This window comes from Rissa tridactyla, chromosome 1, assembly GCF_028500815.1.
Source record: "Rissa tridactyla isolate bRisTri1 chromosome 1, bRisTri1.patW.cur.20221130, whole genome shotgun sequence".
NCBI lineage: Eukaryota > Metazoa > Chordata > Aves > Charadriiformes > Laridae > Rissa > Rissa tridactyla.
Window position 1 is genome coordinate 31,757,319 of NC_071466.1, and position 14,884 is coordinate 31,772,202.

The following is a 14,884-nucleotide window of genomic DNA, read 5'->3' on the forward strand; positions in this document are numbered from 1 at the left end:
GCCCCGCCCACCAGCCGGCACCGCGCGCGCGCCCGCCATTGGCCAGTTCAAGTCCCGCGGCGGGTGATTCAAACGGCCCTCGCGACTCCCTTTATACCGCGGGCGGCTATGGCGGCGCGTTCCCCTCCGCAGCTCCCGGCTAGCCGCAGGTCCGAGCCGGCGTACCGAGGTAAGGCGGGCACCGGGAGACACAGCCCCGAGGGGCTGAACTACCCTCCGCTCCCGGTGACGCGGAGCCGAGGCGCTCGCTGGCGGGGCTGTCCGTTTGCCTGAGGCAGCGGCGGGCGATGGAGGAGCCGTTCGCTCTCCCCGGGAAGCGGGAGACGAGGGCATCGCCTCAGGTGGGGTCGGAGGCTGGGTGGGGCTTGTCAGCAGTGCCCGCCACCGTGGCCTTAGAGCTTGTGGCGGGTACGAGTGGGTCGATGAGGCTTTGCAGCCCCCAGGCAGGGCTGGGGCTGGTTCTCCCCAACACCCACCACACTCCCCCGGCAGGACCGGCGCTCACCCCACCCCAGGCAGGGCTTTTGGAGTGAAAGCCTTTCCTCACTGTAAAAGGCGCGCCTTAACTCAAGCGCATCCTATTGAAATAAGCGAATGCTCTGATCTAGACCTGCACTCTTCTGTTTGTTACTTTCGACCGGTTTGGCTTCTGCAAGTTAAACGAACCGAATCGCTTTGATGGGGCTTTGCTGTTTGGGATCGGTGACACCCGAGCTCCTGAAGCAGAAAGAGGCTGTAGGATGCTCAGTGCTGTATAGCAACCCTTGGCAGGTAGACCTCTGGTGTACCACTCTTCAGAAGCAGGTAATGTACGCTGGCCCTCTGGCTCCATTTAGCATGGACTTGGACATGCTATAGTGCTAAAAATAGCACTATATCATGCTAGCACATGATATAGTGCTAAAAAAGCACTATATCCTAAGTGAAATGCAGCGTTGCTGCAAGCATAAGCCTCTGCTGGCTCTGTGTTCCAGGCTTTGGTGTGTCAGTGCATGAGAAAGAACTCGCCTTTTTCAGCTCTCCTATACTAGGAGGAGGTTCTGAGGGTAATTACCCCATTCTGTGGGATGACAGCTTTTTACCATGCAATCAAGCGCATCCTTCTTTTCAGGATTAACATTCAGGTCCTCAAAGGCAATAATATTTTAGCAATTTGTACTCTCTCTGAACTTCAGTAATACAGAAGTATCTCAGCATTGAGGGAACGTGTTGATGGACCTTGCAGAGATTTCTGAAGTGTGAATCAAGAACAACGGGCAAGACACAATATGAAAGATAAAGAACAGGTGCAAACAGATTCAAAAGGGGACACATGCCTGCCTAGGAGGGGCAGAAGTCGGGTTTTATATGTGAGTGCATTGATGACGTCCACTGCTGAATAAGCCTGTCTATGATGGTGGATGGTGCAGTGCCATGACTTCCTGAATGCCATAAAGAAACTGTTTGAGTCAAAGATAATGCCTTAACTCCTTGCTCTTGCATCCCACTGCACGTGAAACAGTTCTAAGACTTGGAGTCTTAACTGTCTAGACTGACTGTGTGAGCAAGCTTTACCTTGTTTTAGGTGGCAGAACTGTCTTAACCCATCTCCTTCCAGCAAGCCAAGATCACTAGCTCCCTATGTGAATAAGGAAAGGTCTCTGAAAAAGATGTGATCCTGTCACAAAGGATGCAAGTCTCTGGTGTGTGGTCAACCAGCAAAAACATGGGAAATAGTATCCTGTTCTGGATTACTTTCTGTTTTAAGGCACTGACAGCCGGCTTAAGACCTTTTCAGGATCATTTTGTGCTGTTATTAACGCTCCCATTGGTCCAACATTAGCATAAATGCCCAACTGACAATGGGAAGGAAGTAAATGATTTCACAGATGGTCAGTTGGGTTCATGTGCATGGTGTTTTTCACGTGTGCCATACTTACCTCACTAGTGTCACAAGTGAAAAGTTGGTGCTTGCTGAACCAACAGTAAGTATGTGAAATACTGGACAGGCAAAAGAAAGAGCCTGACTTCTTCATATCATAGGGTTGGAAGGGACCTCTGGAGATCATCTAGCCCAGTCCCCCTGCCAGAGCAGGGTCACCTAGAGCAGGCTGCACAGGAATGCATCCAGGCGGGTTTTGAATGTCTCCAGAGTTGGAGACTCCACCACCTCTCTGGGCAGCCTGTTCCAGTGCTCTGCCACCCTCAGGGTAAAGAAGTTCCTCATGTTTAGGTGGAACTTCCTATGCTCAAGTTTGTGCCCATTACCTCTTGTCCTGTCCCCGGGCACCACTGAAAAGAGCCTGGCCCCATCCTCCTGACACCCACCCTTTAAGTATTTATGTGTGTTGATAAGGTCCCCCCTCAGCCGTCTTTTTTCCAGACTGAAGAGACCCAAGTCCCTCAGTCTTTCTTCATAAGAGAGGTGTTCCAGTCCCCTAATCATCTTGGTAGCTCTCCGCTGCACCTTCTCCAGCAGTTCCCTGTCCTTCTTGAGCCAGGGAGCCCAGAACTGGACACAGTACTCCAGGTGCAGCCTCACCAAGGCAGAGTAGAGGGGGAGGAGGACCGCCCTCGACCTGCTGGCCACATTCTTCTTGATGCACCCCAGGATGCCACTGGCCTTCTTGGCCACAAGGGCACATTGCTGGCTCATGGTCATCCTGTTGTCCACCAGGACGCCCAGGTCTCTTTCAGCTGAGCTGCTCTCCAGCAGGTCAGCCCCCAACCTGTACTGGTGCATGGGGTTATTCCTCCCCAGGTGCAGCACCCTCCACTTGCCCTTATTGAATGTCATAAGGTTCCTCTCTGCCCAACTCTCCAGCCTGTCCAGGGCTCTCTGTGAGGCAGCACAGCCTTCTGGTGTGTCAGCCACTCCCCCCAGCTTTGTGTCATCAGCAAACTTGCTGAGGGTGCACTCTATCCCCTCATCCAGGTCATTGATGAATATATTGAAGAGGACTGATATCAAAGTCGTGTTTCTTTTAGCTTAATGCAGCAAAACAGCCATCTTCTATAGCTGTGAAATTATGTTAATCTGCCCCTTGAATATAGCCTTTCTCAAGAAATGAGAGAATGTGTAAGACAGAAGATATGAATATTAAACTAGAGACTTTTTTAATCCACAATGTATATGTGGATTTATAATGTCTTGATGCTTTTCTAATTGCACTTCCTTTTTTTGAAGAGACAAAGTTTGTCCGGCATTACTATTTTAGCTGAAAATGTAATAACTCTGTTTTTTTTTTAAACCCACTAGAACAAAGGCGACAAAAAGTTGAAGAATATCTATCAAGAAAAAAAACCTTTTCTGGTGTGTCCATTCAAGAAAACGAGGGATCAATCAGGTAATTTCTACTATGGCTTACATTCTTTTTAGAAATGTACATGGTTAGTGGGAAAGATGTAAACAGCAATTGTTGCAGAGAAAGGTGAGACCATGCAACAAGACTGGTGACCACATGGATTTCCTAAAGTCCTGTTGTTGTTAGCAAATACTAAAAGTTTTTGTGAAGCAAATGTATAATAGATTCAATTCATGAAGTGTATTATCTGTTCCTCTAGAGACCAATACAAGACAGTATAGCTTCATGGCAGAGCTCTCATTTCAGATGTCACTTAGCTGTTTGCCTCTATAACGTCCTCATGTAAATAACTTTCTCCTCTTTCTACTCCGGCTATGTTGCATGTGTTTACAATCCACTTGATCTAGCTTCATTGTATTTTTATAGGTACTAATTCACTATCTCCTGCTAAAAGCAAATATACTGTAATAAAACCCAGCCTGTGTGATGGCCAGCAGGTAGGCATAATATTCTGTAAGCAGAATGTGGGTACCTATCACCAATTAGTAGTGCTTCTTTTTATTGACTTGTATTTAGATCTTCCTCCTGCTGTTGTCTGAAGTTTGGACAACTTAATATAAGACCTTCCAATAAGCAGGAGAAGTTTCTCTAGAGAAGACAGTGGTGTAAAGGAGTACAGAGGGCTCTAGCTCTAACATTAGTTCATGGTGTAGCTTTGTCACTTATTTTAATGTTTTTGCACCTGGTAAATTTCAGTCTGAAATTTGTTCCCATCTAAATGGGAAGTCTTGCTTACCATTTTGTATACTCGAGGTGGCATCATCCCATGTTGAACAGCACAGAGCTACTTGTTTGTACAAATCTAACTGAACAACGACCTTTGAGTATAAAACATGCATAAATGACAAGGATAAATATAATCTGTCAAAGACTTGGCTGTGAGTAGTAGGAAAAAGTAAGTGCTTTCGTGTTGTAGAAAGCTATGTTGTGTTAGAAAACCAGCCCTAACTACTTTCATTGTACCAATAATCTTAATTTAGCATTTGATCTACTTTACTTTTCCTTGTTTTCAGTTTCTTCTATGGTTATTAAACTCATAGTCTTCAGTTAACTCATTGTTTAGAGCCATCATGTATGTGGGTATGACTAATGCTTTTATTTTGCAGATATTTCCCTTTTGAGAAGCTATCGCTGTTCCACGCTGACTACCTGAAGGGAGGCTGTAGCCAGTTGGATGTCAGTCTCTTGTAGCAAGTGATAGGATGAGAGGAAACAGCCTCAAGTTGTGCCAGAGGATGTTTAGATTGGATATTAGGAAAAAATTCTTCACTGAAAGGGTTATCATGCATTGGAACAGGCTGCCCAGGGAAGTGGTGGAATCACCATACCTGGAGATATTTAGAAGTTGTGTAGACATGGCACTTAGGGACATGGTGATGAATGGGGTGAAATCCTCTTGGCGGCTGGTCACCAGTGATGTCCCTCAGGGCTCAGTTTTGGGGCTGGTTTTGTTTAATATCTTTATCGATGATCTGGATGAGGGGATTGAGTGCACCCTCAGTAAGTTTGCAGATGACACCAAACCAGGTGGGAGTGTTGATCTGCTTGAGGGTAGGAAGGCTCTACAGAGGGACCTGGACAGGCTGGATCGATGGGCCAAGGCCAGCTGTATGAGGTTTAATCAGGCCAAGTGCCGGGTCCTGCATTTCAGTCACAACAACCCCAAGCAACACTACAGGCTTGGGGAAGAGTGGCTGGAAAGCTGCCCAGCAGAAAAGGACCTGGGGGTGCTGGTGGACGGCCAGCTTAACATGAGCCAGCAGTGTGCCCAGGTGGCCGAGAAGGCCAACAGCATTCTGGCTTGTATCAGGAATAGCGTGGCCAGCAGGAGCAGGGAAGTGATTGTGCCTCTGTACTCGGCACTGGGGAGGCCTCACCTCGAGTCCTGTGTTCAGTTCTGGGCCCCTCTGTACAAGAGGGACATTGAAGTGCTGGAGCGTGTCCAGAGGAGAGCTACCAGGCTGGTGAGGGGTCTGGAGACCAGGTCATATGAGGAGAGGCTGAGGGAGCTGGGCATGTTTAGCTTGGAGAAGAGGAGGCTGAGGGGAGACCTCATTGCCCTCTACAACTACCTGAAAGGAGGCTGGAGAGAGGTGGGTGTTGGCCTCTTCTTCCAGGTGAATAATGAGAGGACCAGAGGAAATGGTCTGAAGTTGTGGCAGGGGAGGTTTAGATTAGCTATTAGGGAGAATTACTTTACTGAAAGAGTGGTCAGGCACTGGAACAGCCTGCCCAGGGAGGTGGTTGAGTCACTATCCCTAGAGGTGTTTAAGAAACGTCTAGGTTTGGCGCTTCAGGGCATGCTCTAGTGGCAGAGATTGTAGGTTGTTTGGTTGGACTTGATGATCTCAAAGGTCCTTTCCAACCATGAAGATTCTGTGTGATTCTGTATGGTTTTTAGTGGTGGCCTTTACAGTGTTAGGTTTATGGTTGGACTTGATTTTTCCGACCTGAATGGTTCTGTGATTCTATGACTTCTGATCAGTTCCCTTAGAATGTATTCTCTATCATAGGTGACATGGAGGTGATAGCATGATGCAAACTGCTTTCTCCAGCATTTTAAAGTCACTAATTATCTTTATTTTCGGTAACGTACCTTCATTTTTCAACTCAGCTAGCTTCCAGAAGATCATCTGATGCAAACATATCAGTTGCTAGCTGAAATGTTAATTTTCAGTCACGTGCAATAGTGACACATGTTTCACATAACGAATCATGAAGCATTTGAGGAAGAATTTTGATTCGTAACTTTAAACTGAGTTGTTTTTCTTCTGAGCTGTCAATATATTTTCATAGTTGCTAGGAGACAATACTGGTCTTGATGGCTTACTCACTGGGTAGTCTGATGCCAGCTCTGCTGCCTGACTGCAGGTTTTGGAACCTGTCAGTGTGGTAGGAACTATGTATCCTTGTTCAGACGCGCCTCAAATGGCCTGGCCTCTGACGATTGCAGTAGCTGAGCTTCAAACTCTTTGTGCTGCTCCCTCTTCCCGCTCAACTGCAGCATTCAGAAACTTGACCTTCTGTAGCAGATGCATCAGACAGGTTGGTGCTCATCCTTAAACATGAGAATGGAACTTGCAGTAAATAGTTTGTTCTCTTTTCTTCCACTCTATTAGCCAGCAATTTATGGTGCAAGAAGGGATGCTTTGCAGCCTGGGCCCTGATCAGTGGTTGCTTAGCCATTTATTTTTTCTGGAGGAAGAATATAAGCTGAACAGAAATGCTTCAGCGTGAGTTCAGCCTGCAGACTGCCATCTGGACCATGTGAACTTACTCTAAAACGACATTTCTTTGTTATGTTGCAAGGATGATTTAAGATTTTTTTAATTTTTTTTAAACAGCAGCAGAACTAGGAGAGCAACTACCAATAAACTGCAAGACAAAATACAGCTCTCAACATCTCCAAAGCCAGAAATGGTAAGTTTTTGACTGATATTCAAATACTGATGGCACTCTGTTTCTGCGACTACAACATTCCATTCACTTAAACTGTATTAAATTATATGACTTCTAGACCATGAGAAGCTTGCAGGTGCAGAGGTGCAGTTTCTTAAAACTTTATTCAGTGACTCCTTATTATATGCTTGTTGGAGAGCCGTTACATTGCTCCATGTAATGGATCATATTGATATTCAGTTTGTACCTGTCTGGTTAAAGAGGATACCGTTATTGGTGAAATAATGATTGAATTTTAACAGCTTTTTTGAGACTCTCAGAACTTTTTGGATATACTTTCAGTCTTTGGGTAAGTTATTAAAATCTCAGCAAAGTCCTCCGTCAGAGTAGAGAATTCTTCTATTGTACTCTGTTACTTGGGGGGGGAAAAACCCAAACAACTAACAGAACTGACTGTTGAATGTGTGTGGCTTTTCAGTTTTGATGCTCCTAAATCTAATGTAATCAGAAATAGATGCCAATACCTAATCAGAGTTCAAGGGAATGTTTTCCCTATATCATTTTGTATCGCTTTCCAGAATTAAGATGTACATGGTTGTACTGCTTACAAATAGCAAAATACAGATTCTTCTCCAGAAAAGGAAAAAAACTAGACAGAAAACCTGTGTTCATGTTAGATGGTTTTGAGTTTGGGTTCTGAAATATTTGAGTGACCTGAGGTTATTTGAGGAGGAAAGCAAAAACCTTAGAACTTCCAAACTGAGTGTTGAGGGGAAAAATTCTAAAAGTGAGAAGGAAGTTTTTTTTTAGAAATTTCCTGAAGGGAGATATTTTGGTCTCGTGTGACTTTTAAAGTTGAGTTAAACTACATAGCTTCCTGAAATAACAGCCCTTGTACTCAAGCTCTACTTATTGGCTTGGTCAAATCTAACTTCTAAGCCTGGGTGACAGACGAGGAAATGAGATGTGGTTTAGTTTTGTTACAGTTCAAGGGCTTCTTCCCTAAAGGAGAAGAGTATCAGCTTCTGCAGACTTCCATGTGTCATACACACTTTTTTTTTTTTCCCCTGCCTTTGGATCTTTCACTCTTCCATAAGCTGCTGCCTGGATAATGCTGACTTAGTTGCTGTAGAACATCATCTTTGGATTACAAGACTAGGTCCCACTTCTCATGGCCTCTGGGATAGGGTTACACAGAGAACGTATGGTTGAGAGTTTTAGGCAGTAGTAAGGCCATATAAAACTCATGTGTCTAGTCTTAACTACAGCATCCTGCAACTCATTAGTAAGAAAAATTCTCCCTCTTCTGGTAACATATCCTAATGCCCTAATTAAAGGCTTTACTCACTACCTTGTGTTAGTAGGCTATCCGCGCTAAGTGGAGGAGTGGTGCTGCCATTAAGTGATGGGGTATGCAAACTCAGATACTGCTTTTGACTGCCTAAAACAAATTTCTACTTTATGGCTCTCCTTAGAAGGTGACTTTTGGCAGTTAAAAGCCAGCAGTTGCTTTAGGAGAGTTGTTTCTGTAAGAAGAGCGTAGCCCTCAGGTTAGGTCTTCTTAATTCCAAGGCAGAGTTTAAATAATCCCTATCTGATTTATTTTTTTAATGTGAATTCTGCAATAATAGTTGACAAATATTCTACCCAGTATATATACACTACTTCTGTAGAAACTTTTAAAGTGGCATTTACTATTAAATCACTTTAGTCCTGTAAATGAGTGAAAGCCTCTTTGGAAACAAGTAACATGCAGCACCAATGTACTTCTAACATCTCCATGGACGTGCTTTTGATTTCAGGAAAATAAAGAGAATGCTAATAAAATGTCATGGGACCGATCCAGTGGAACCTCAGAAAAAAATGTTACTTTAAACTCTTCCACAGTCACAGTGACAAATTCCATATCAGGCACAAACTATAATCCTGAAGATCATGCTTGCAAGGATGAAGTCACTGAAGTAAAATCTCAACATGTGTCACTTAGCAAGTCCTTCTTGCAAATAAAAAACATGAAACAGAAGCAACTGATTGCAGAAAAAGAAAATTCAAGTGTCTGTCTACCAAAGAAACCAGTGCTTGGTACATATCGTGGCAAAGTTATCCAATCCAAGATAAACTCCTTCCGAAAAGCACCAAGAAACGAGGCAGAAAAGAGTTCTTTGCTAGACAAAAAGCTTCTTCCTTCTGCCACCATGCCAGCAGCAAGGTCTTCACCCACGAGCAGATGTAGTGTAGTTCTGAAGACCATCAAAGGCACAAACAACCCTAATCCTGTAAAACCAATAGGTGTCCTTCCATTCCAGAGCAAACCATCTGATAAAGCTGCTATTAACTCACAGTCCAGTCTGAAGAAATGGCAACCGACATCTGCTGTCATGCCAAAGAAAGTAACAGTTCAAAAAACGATGGGCGGAAGGGGATCACAGCCACCGAAGGCTGCTTCTAACAATTCTGACTGCAGAGCACTAGGAGGGAAGAAATGTGCAGATTTTCGCGAAGATGCAAGATCCAAAGCTCCAGCAAAACTTATTTCTGCTATTCCTGGTACAAAGTTAGGACAGGAGTCTAAAACTTACAGCAACAGAAAATCTATTCTGCCAACAGAGTCAGCAGTAGAGAGAAGGTAACTGAATTACTCACTGTTGTAGCTCGATCTTGGGTGGTATTTAGACCTTCTTTTCAACAATGTTTTTTGATTTATTTCTTGCTGTGGATGCACTGAAAAATAAGTGACCTGAGTGCCCAAGGGTAGCAGATAAACAGTAGCCTTAATACTGAAAAATCAGGATTCAGACTAATTGCAGCAGCTCTTCAGGTTTACAGCTTGTCCTGTGCGGTTATAAATTTAAAATGTATATTGCTCAAGCTCTCCTTCTTTTTAGGCTAAGTGTTGTGACAGCCTTAAGCATGACAGATAATCCTGTTAAGCGAATTGCAGATGCATGCCACTGCTTTAAGAAAAACAGTGATGCAGGATGCATATAGAAGTGAGTGTGTTTATGAACTGCTGGAGGGCACTTGTCAATGACACTTTTCAGCTTGGTGAATGCGGCTTAGACAATGGGGTGAAGATTCATAATCTAAAAGTTATTTAGTACCCTTAGTAGAGTTCCTTGTAGAAAGTCATGTTTACCAAAAACTGGTGGTCTAGGGGGATGGGGCTGAAATTAAATATATATGAAGACTGAATTACACTTATACATCAGTTTCAGCTTTGAAAAGCTGTGATAGGGTTGTTCTGGGCTGCTCTCCATGTTTTGTGTCTTTAGAGACAGTTTCTAGTTTTCTGGTTTGAAGTGGGGCTAGGGAAGAGAGGTGGCACAGCCAAATAAATCGGAAGCATTTTGTACCCTCCCCTGAAAAAATAGAGTCTGTAGCCCAAGTCTCTTGTTGCTGCTAGAAAGGGAGAGATTAAGGAGTTCTGACCTGACAGATACCTAAAGCAGATAGTGATATGCATGGTTCTGAAATTTCCATGCAGGTCTAAATGACAGCTGTATTTCTTTTACGATTAAAGGACTTGAGGACTATCTGGAAAGTATGGCTTTGTGTGACTTACCCTAGTTATTGTCAGTCAATGTAAAAAATAAAACATCTGTCACTTCAGCTAACAATATTCTTAAACGCAGAGCTCGCCTGGATGAATGGAGGGCATCTAGAGGAAAAGTGATGAGGAGACCTCCTATATCTGTGCTTCTGGGACCCCAGTCTAAAAGCAAAGAAGAATTATTCTCTTCTGGTGATTCTTTAGACCATGTATTATATAGTGAAAAGGTCAACAAGACTCTTGCGGAATGTCTGCAGTTAACCGAACAGGTACTCAGTCCCTTGCCTACCAAGTTCTAATCATAAAGGTCCCTACAACATGCAAGTCCTATGGGCGTGCTGGACCTGTGAATCAGATGCAGGGGACTAACTGCTCCCCACATTAAGCAATATCATAGCTGTTTGCTGACACCTGAAGAAATTAGTTCTCACTTAAGCTTCACGAACTTACTGAAATACCCAATAAGATCAGGCAATAATGATAACATAACAAAGTAGAAAAGCTATAATGTAATGAGAGTAGCTATGAAGTAATTAATCTAAAACAAGTTTGCATTTACATAAACTTGCCTGGACTTCTTAAAAAGCTTCTTTTAAGTAGTTCTGAAGATGTCTATGCATTCTACTATCCCTTCTACTTTACAACGCTGTATAAATAATTCTCATTTGGAAGAATAGGTGAATGACAATTCTTCTGCTCAAGTTCATAGTTCAGATTGGAAATACTTGCCACCTTCAACTCTCAGGGTTACTCTCCAAAGAAAGACAGACAGACTTGCTTTCTAGTTCAAAACCAGCTAAAATACAGCACCTCAATGTTCACTGCATTTAAATCTCTGCTCTTGTGTTGACTCTAGGGATGTCAAGGCAATGAAGTACGTGCCATGTTGGAAGATCTGACACAGAGCACTCCTGGGGCTAAAAAGCTTGCAAAATATTGGATCTGCTGTATGCGTCTTGAACAGATGGGCCCTCTTGAAAAGCTTCTTGCAGTCTACGAGGAGGCCATTTTGGCAGGAGCAACGGTGAGCTACTTGTCTTGAGGTTTGAGATTAACAAAATAAAGGCATGGAAATATGGTATATAAAATACAACTACTTCTGATCTTAATAAATCTTTTTATAGTAGGAGATCCATGTGACCTACTCGAACATAAAAAAATTGGATTTGGTTTTCTTTGTTACTTTGTACTTTCAAGAAGAAAGGTTTAGCATCATCAAAATACCATATGATGTTCTGCCTAGAACAAATAAGGACTGAAACTTCTTGTATAACTAGAAACCCAAAACAGAATTTAATTTTACATTTATTGATGGACTTAATTCCTGTGCTTTAATACCATCAAGATTTCAGGGCATCAAATACAGCCGTAGTGCACCAGATACAGGATTCACTTGTGTTCTGACTTGTGTGTGAACACCATTAAATAAAGGGTTTGTAACACAAACATCATGTGGTCTGTACCACTTTCCTTGTAACTTTTATACCAAATAAGCTGAAATGGTGATCAATTTGGGAATTGTTTTTCTAAAACAATAAAACTTTTTTTTTTCAGCCTAAAGATGAACTACGACACGCACTAATAGATACTATGAAAAATACTGAAAGCCTTCTCAAGTCTGAGGATGGTAAGTCTGAGTACTCTATTCTAGTTAAATGTCTGGCTTGACAGGCAACACAAACTAACAGTTCAAACAATTTGGGCCTATAATAAATTCTATTTCATGGAAACTTCTCTGTGATCATTTTGTACTCAATTGTCTTTGAAAACAACCTTGACTAAGCTAATCCTTTTCAATTGTGGGCATGCTAAAATGAGTAGTGGAGATGCTTTCATATTCAAACTTTCCACTTAAACTCTATCAAAGCGATGTTGTCCAGCTATTTTAGCCTAATAATCAAAGAGTAAATAGAAACATTTTTGTGAGCTAAAAATCATTGCCTCTGACACAAATTCCTTAACTAGCAGATGCATGGTCATGGCAGAGTGTCAATTAAAGGTGGTAAATATTTCAATTTTGGAAGCAAAGTAACCATATACATCCCAGTTCGATATAACATAACCTGACAAGTATTTGATCACAGAAATTGACTGAAATACTTGTTCAGAGCTGCTGTACTTGGGAAGGAAGAGAATGACTTCTCAGGATGTACTTAGCCTGAGTTTTCAGGTTACAGGTTCTTGAAGGGGACTAAAATTACTAGTTACTTAAATTGTTGTGGCTCAGACTCAATACATACTTAATTTTCATTCTCATGTAAAGCTTTAAGATTTCAGAACTCTCTCTAAAACATTAATTCTCTTTAGTTGTAACTAATCACAGCTGTACTTTCTTTGATATTGCAGTTTTAGGGGAATCTGTGACAGAAACTCATTCAAGTGTGGCAGTGGAAGTCAGCAAGGAACCAAATTCATCTGTAGAGCAGGTTCAGGAGACATTCAAGGATCTTGGCTCTGATGATGACCAAAAAGCAGAAACTGATGACAAGAAGGCAGAGACTAGCAGTGAAGCAATCAAAGAAGAAATGGATTTAGACTTGAAACCAAGAGAAGAGATCTTGCCGAAAAAGGCTAAAAAGCACAAGACTAAAGAGCATACAAAAAAGAAAGGAAAATGTGAAACAGAAGAGCAAAATGAGGATGAGGTAAAAGATATAGCCCAAGCAGTTAATTCTCCTGAGAAGGAGAATGACGCATCTTATTTGAGATGTAATCCATCTACCACACCATATGTGGAAAGGTAAGATTATTTCAGGTAACTATGGAAAGTTTGCAGTGTTTGGGGCAATAATAATGTTTGTGTCCTGTTGAAACAGAGAGGCATTGCATTTGTGAGCACCTAGTTAAAAGCTCTCAAGAACTTAGTCCTTGAGACACCTTCCTTCAGAAGGCAGTATTTTTAAATAAATTCCTCTATTAACTCAAACTGTTTTGCTTTTTGAATGCCTCATTACAGAGTAGTCAAACCTCTTTGTGGCAGAGTCATAAATTCCAGGTTTAGGGTACCCTCCCACAGCCCACATGGCAGTAGCAGTTCTACACTGAGCTAGGTAAAGAGAAAGTAGGTGTCTACAGTCCTCCCCTTTTCAAATGTACATGTGGTTGTATGTCATACAACACAGAAGTAAACAAGATGTAACTGTCCTGTAAAGGTTATCTTAATTGTATCAAGGCAAAAATCTGGGTAGTGATCTCAGGACAAAACAGATAACATTCAAATTCTTTCTTGCCATGAGGCTTCTTCTAAGCCAGCAGACTTCGGAAAGTTGTGCTCACCTTTGGCAATTGATGAAGCTGGACTCCTGGCAGCTGTCTGCTATTCCTCATAGCAGGAAGAAGCTTCTCCCGATGGAATGGGGGGGAGTCTTCTTTTGGAAAATCTTATCAGGAGTTTTCCCAGATTGAAGCATTTTGCCCAAGAAGAGAGTTGCATATCTGGTTTTAACTGTATGAATGGGAAAGGGCCCATTTCCTTTGGATATGGGAATGGGAAAGGGCTGAATAGGAATTGTGACTTGCTGTTTCTGCTAGATGCTACAGATGTAATTTGTATGAAGTTGTGCCTATGTTTAGTGATATTTTTTTTTTATTTTCCTCAGTGTGAAGATGCACCATGAGGCAAATGACTCCAGTGCTAAACACCTGAAAATTGTAACCCCTTTGCGATATTCTCAACGCATTCGGGAGAAGATGTTCAAGCTGTCGGATGCTGTTAAAGATCAAGATCCATGTGCCCCTCCTTTTGAACAGCTGGGAGAACTGGAATCAAAAGCCACTGCATTTATCCACAGAGAGAGCAATGCACTCAAAGAAACAAGTGCTGAAGTAGAAGAGTAAAAAGCAGCATTAATGCTACACAGGGGTTAAAGATTGCATCCTTTTTAAGGAGAGTTGGGGGGTGTTTGTTTTTAGCAGCTTTGAGAGAGGAGCTATCTAAAACTTGTGTGGATCACTTAAGATGAAATTTGACTGCCTGAGTCACTAAACTTCTGAATTTATAAGTTTCTGCCTTGTTAAAATTCTGGTAAATGTGGTCTGGTTTAGTACTTAAACATCAGTGTCTTCACTTTAAATATGATTCATCAAATATTGAATTAAGGACTAGGTTTAACACTTCATATAACAGCTTGATTGTAGTATATTGTGAATATCTACTGTTTTCATGCTGCAATTCCTATACATTCTTTAGAATTGCACAATCTAACTTTTAGTTTAAGAAACAAAAATACTATAGGTGTTCTAATAGGGCAATGTCTACTACAGTAACATTTAGTTTTGAAAACTGAAACGAGCTAGTAAGATGTACACTAAGTTTAAACTCTTGTATCCTTTTTAGGAGGTATTTTAACAAAACTGAGTTTAATCCCTTTAGTTGCTGGGATTATTCATGATTAAGTAATATCCATTAGAGTAAAATCTGATACACTAATTGCTATGTGACTGTTGTAATGTTGGTTTGCTTTAGTCTGTAATACAGCAGATTTATTAAACTAATTAACTGAGTTGTGTGTGTTCTTTATTTATGGGCTTTAGGCTGGCAATTAATTGTAGAACATGGCTATAGGCCTGAGACTGAATTCTGAAAATTATT

General features: G+C 42.0%; 1 protein-coding gene across 1 annotated transcript; it reads left to right on the top strand.

Moving 5' to 3' along the window:
• Window positions 1-48: 48 nt before the first annotated feature.
• CKAP2 (cytoskeleton associated protein 2) lies at window positions 49-14,781 on the top strand. The gene is made up of 9 exons (XM_054189038.1): window positions 49-169; window positions 3,239-3,326; window positions 6,689-6,764; window positions 8,546-9,369; window positions 10,376-10,562; window positions 11,150-11,317; window positions 11,848-11,920; window positions 12,640-13,033; window positions 13,893-14,781. The coding sequence occupies exons 1-9, from the start codon at window positions 109-111 to the stop codon at window positions 14,128-14,130; spliced, it is 2,109 nt and encodes a 702-aa protein (XP_054045013.1). The 5' UTR covers window positions 49-108; the 3' UTR covers window positions 14,131-14,781.
• The last annotated feature ends 103 nt before the right edge of the window (window positions 14,782-14,884 follow it).

Excerpts from the sequence above, each read along its gene's own strand:
- CKAP2 (XM_054189038.1), top strand. The coding sequence starts at position 109 with ATGGCGGCGCGTTCCCCTCCGCAGCTCCCGGCTAGCCGCAGGTCCGAG. Across the intron at positions 9,370-10,375 it reads GAGTCAGCAGTAGAGAGAAG|AGCTCGCCTGGATGAATGGA; the intron begins GTAACTGAATTA and ends TCTTAAACGCAG. Across the intron at positions 11,318-11,847 it reads CCATTTTGGCAGGAGCAACG|CCTAAAGATGAACTACGACA; the intron begins GTGAGCTACTTG and ends TTTTTTTTTCAG.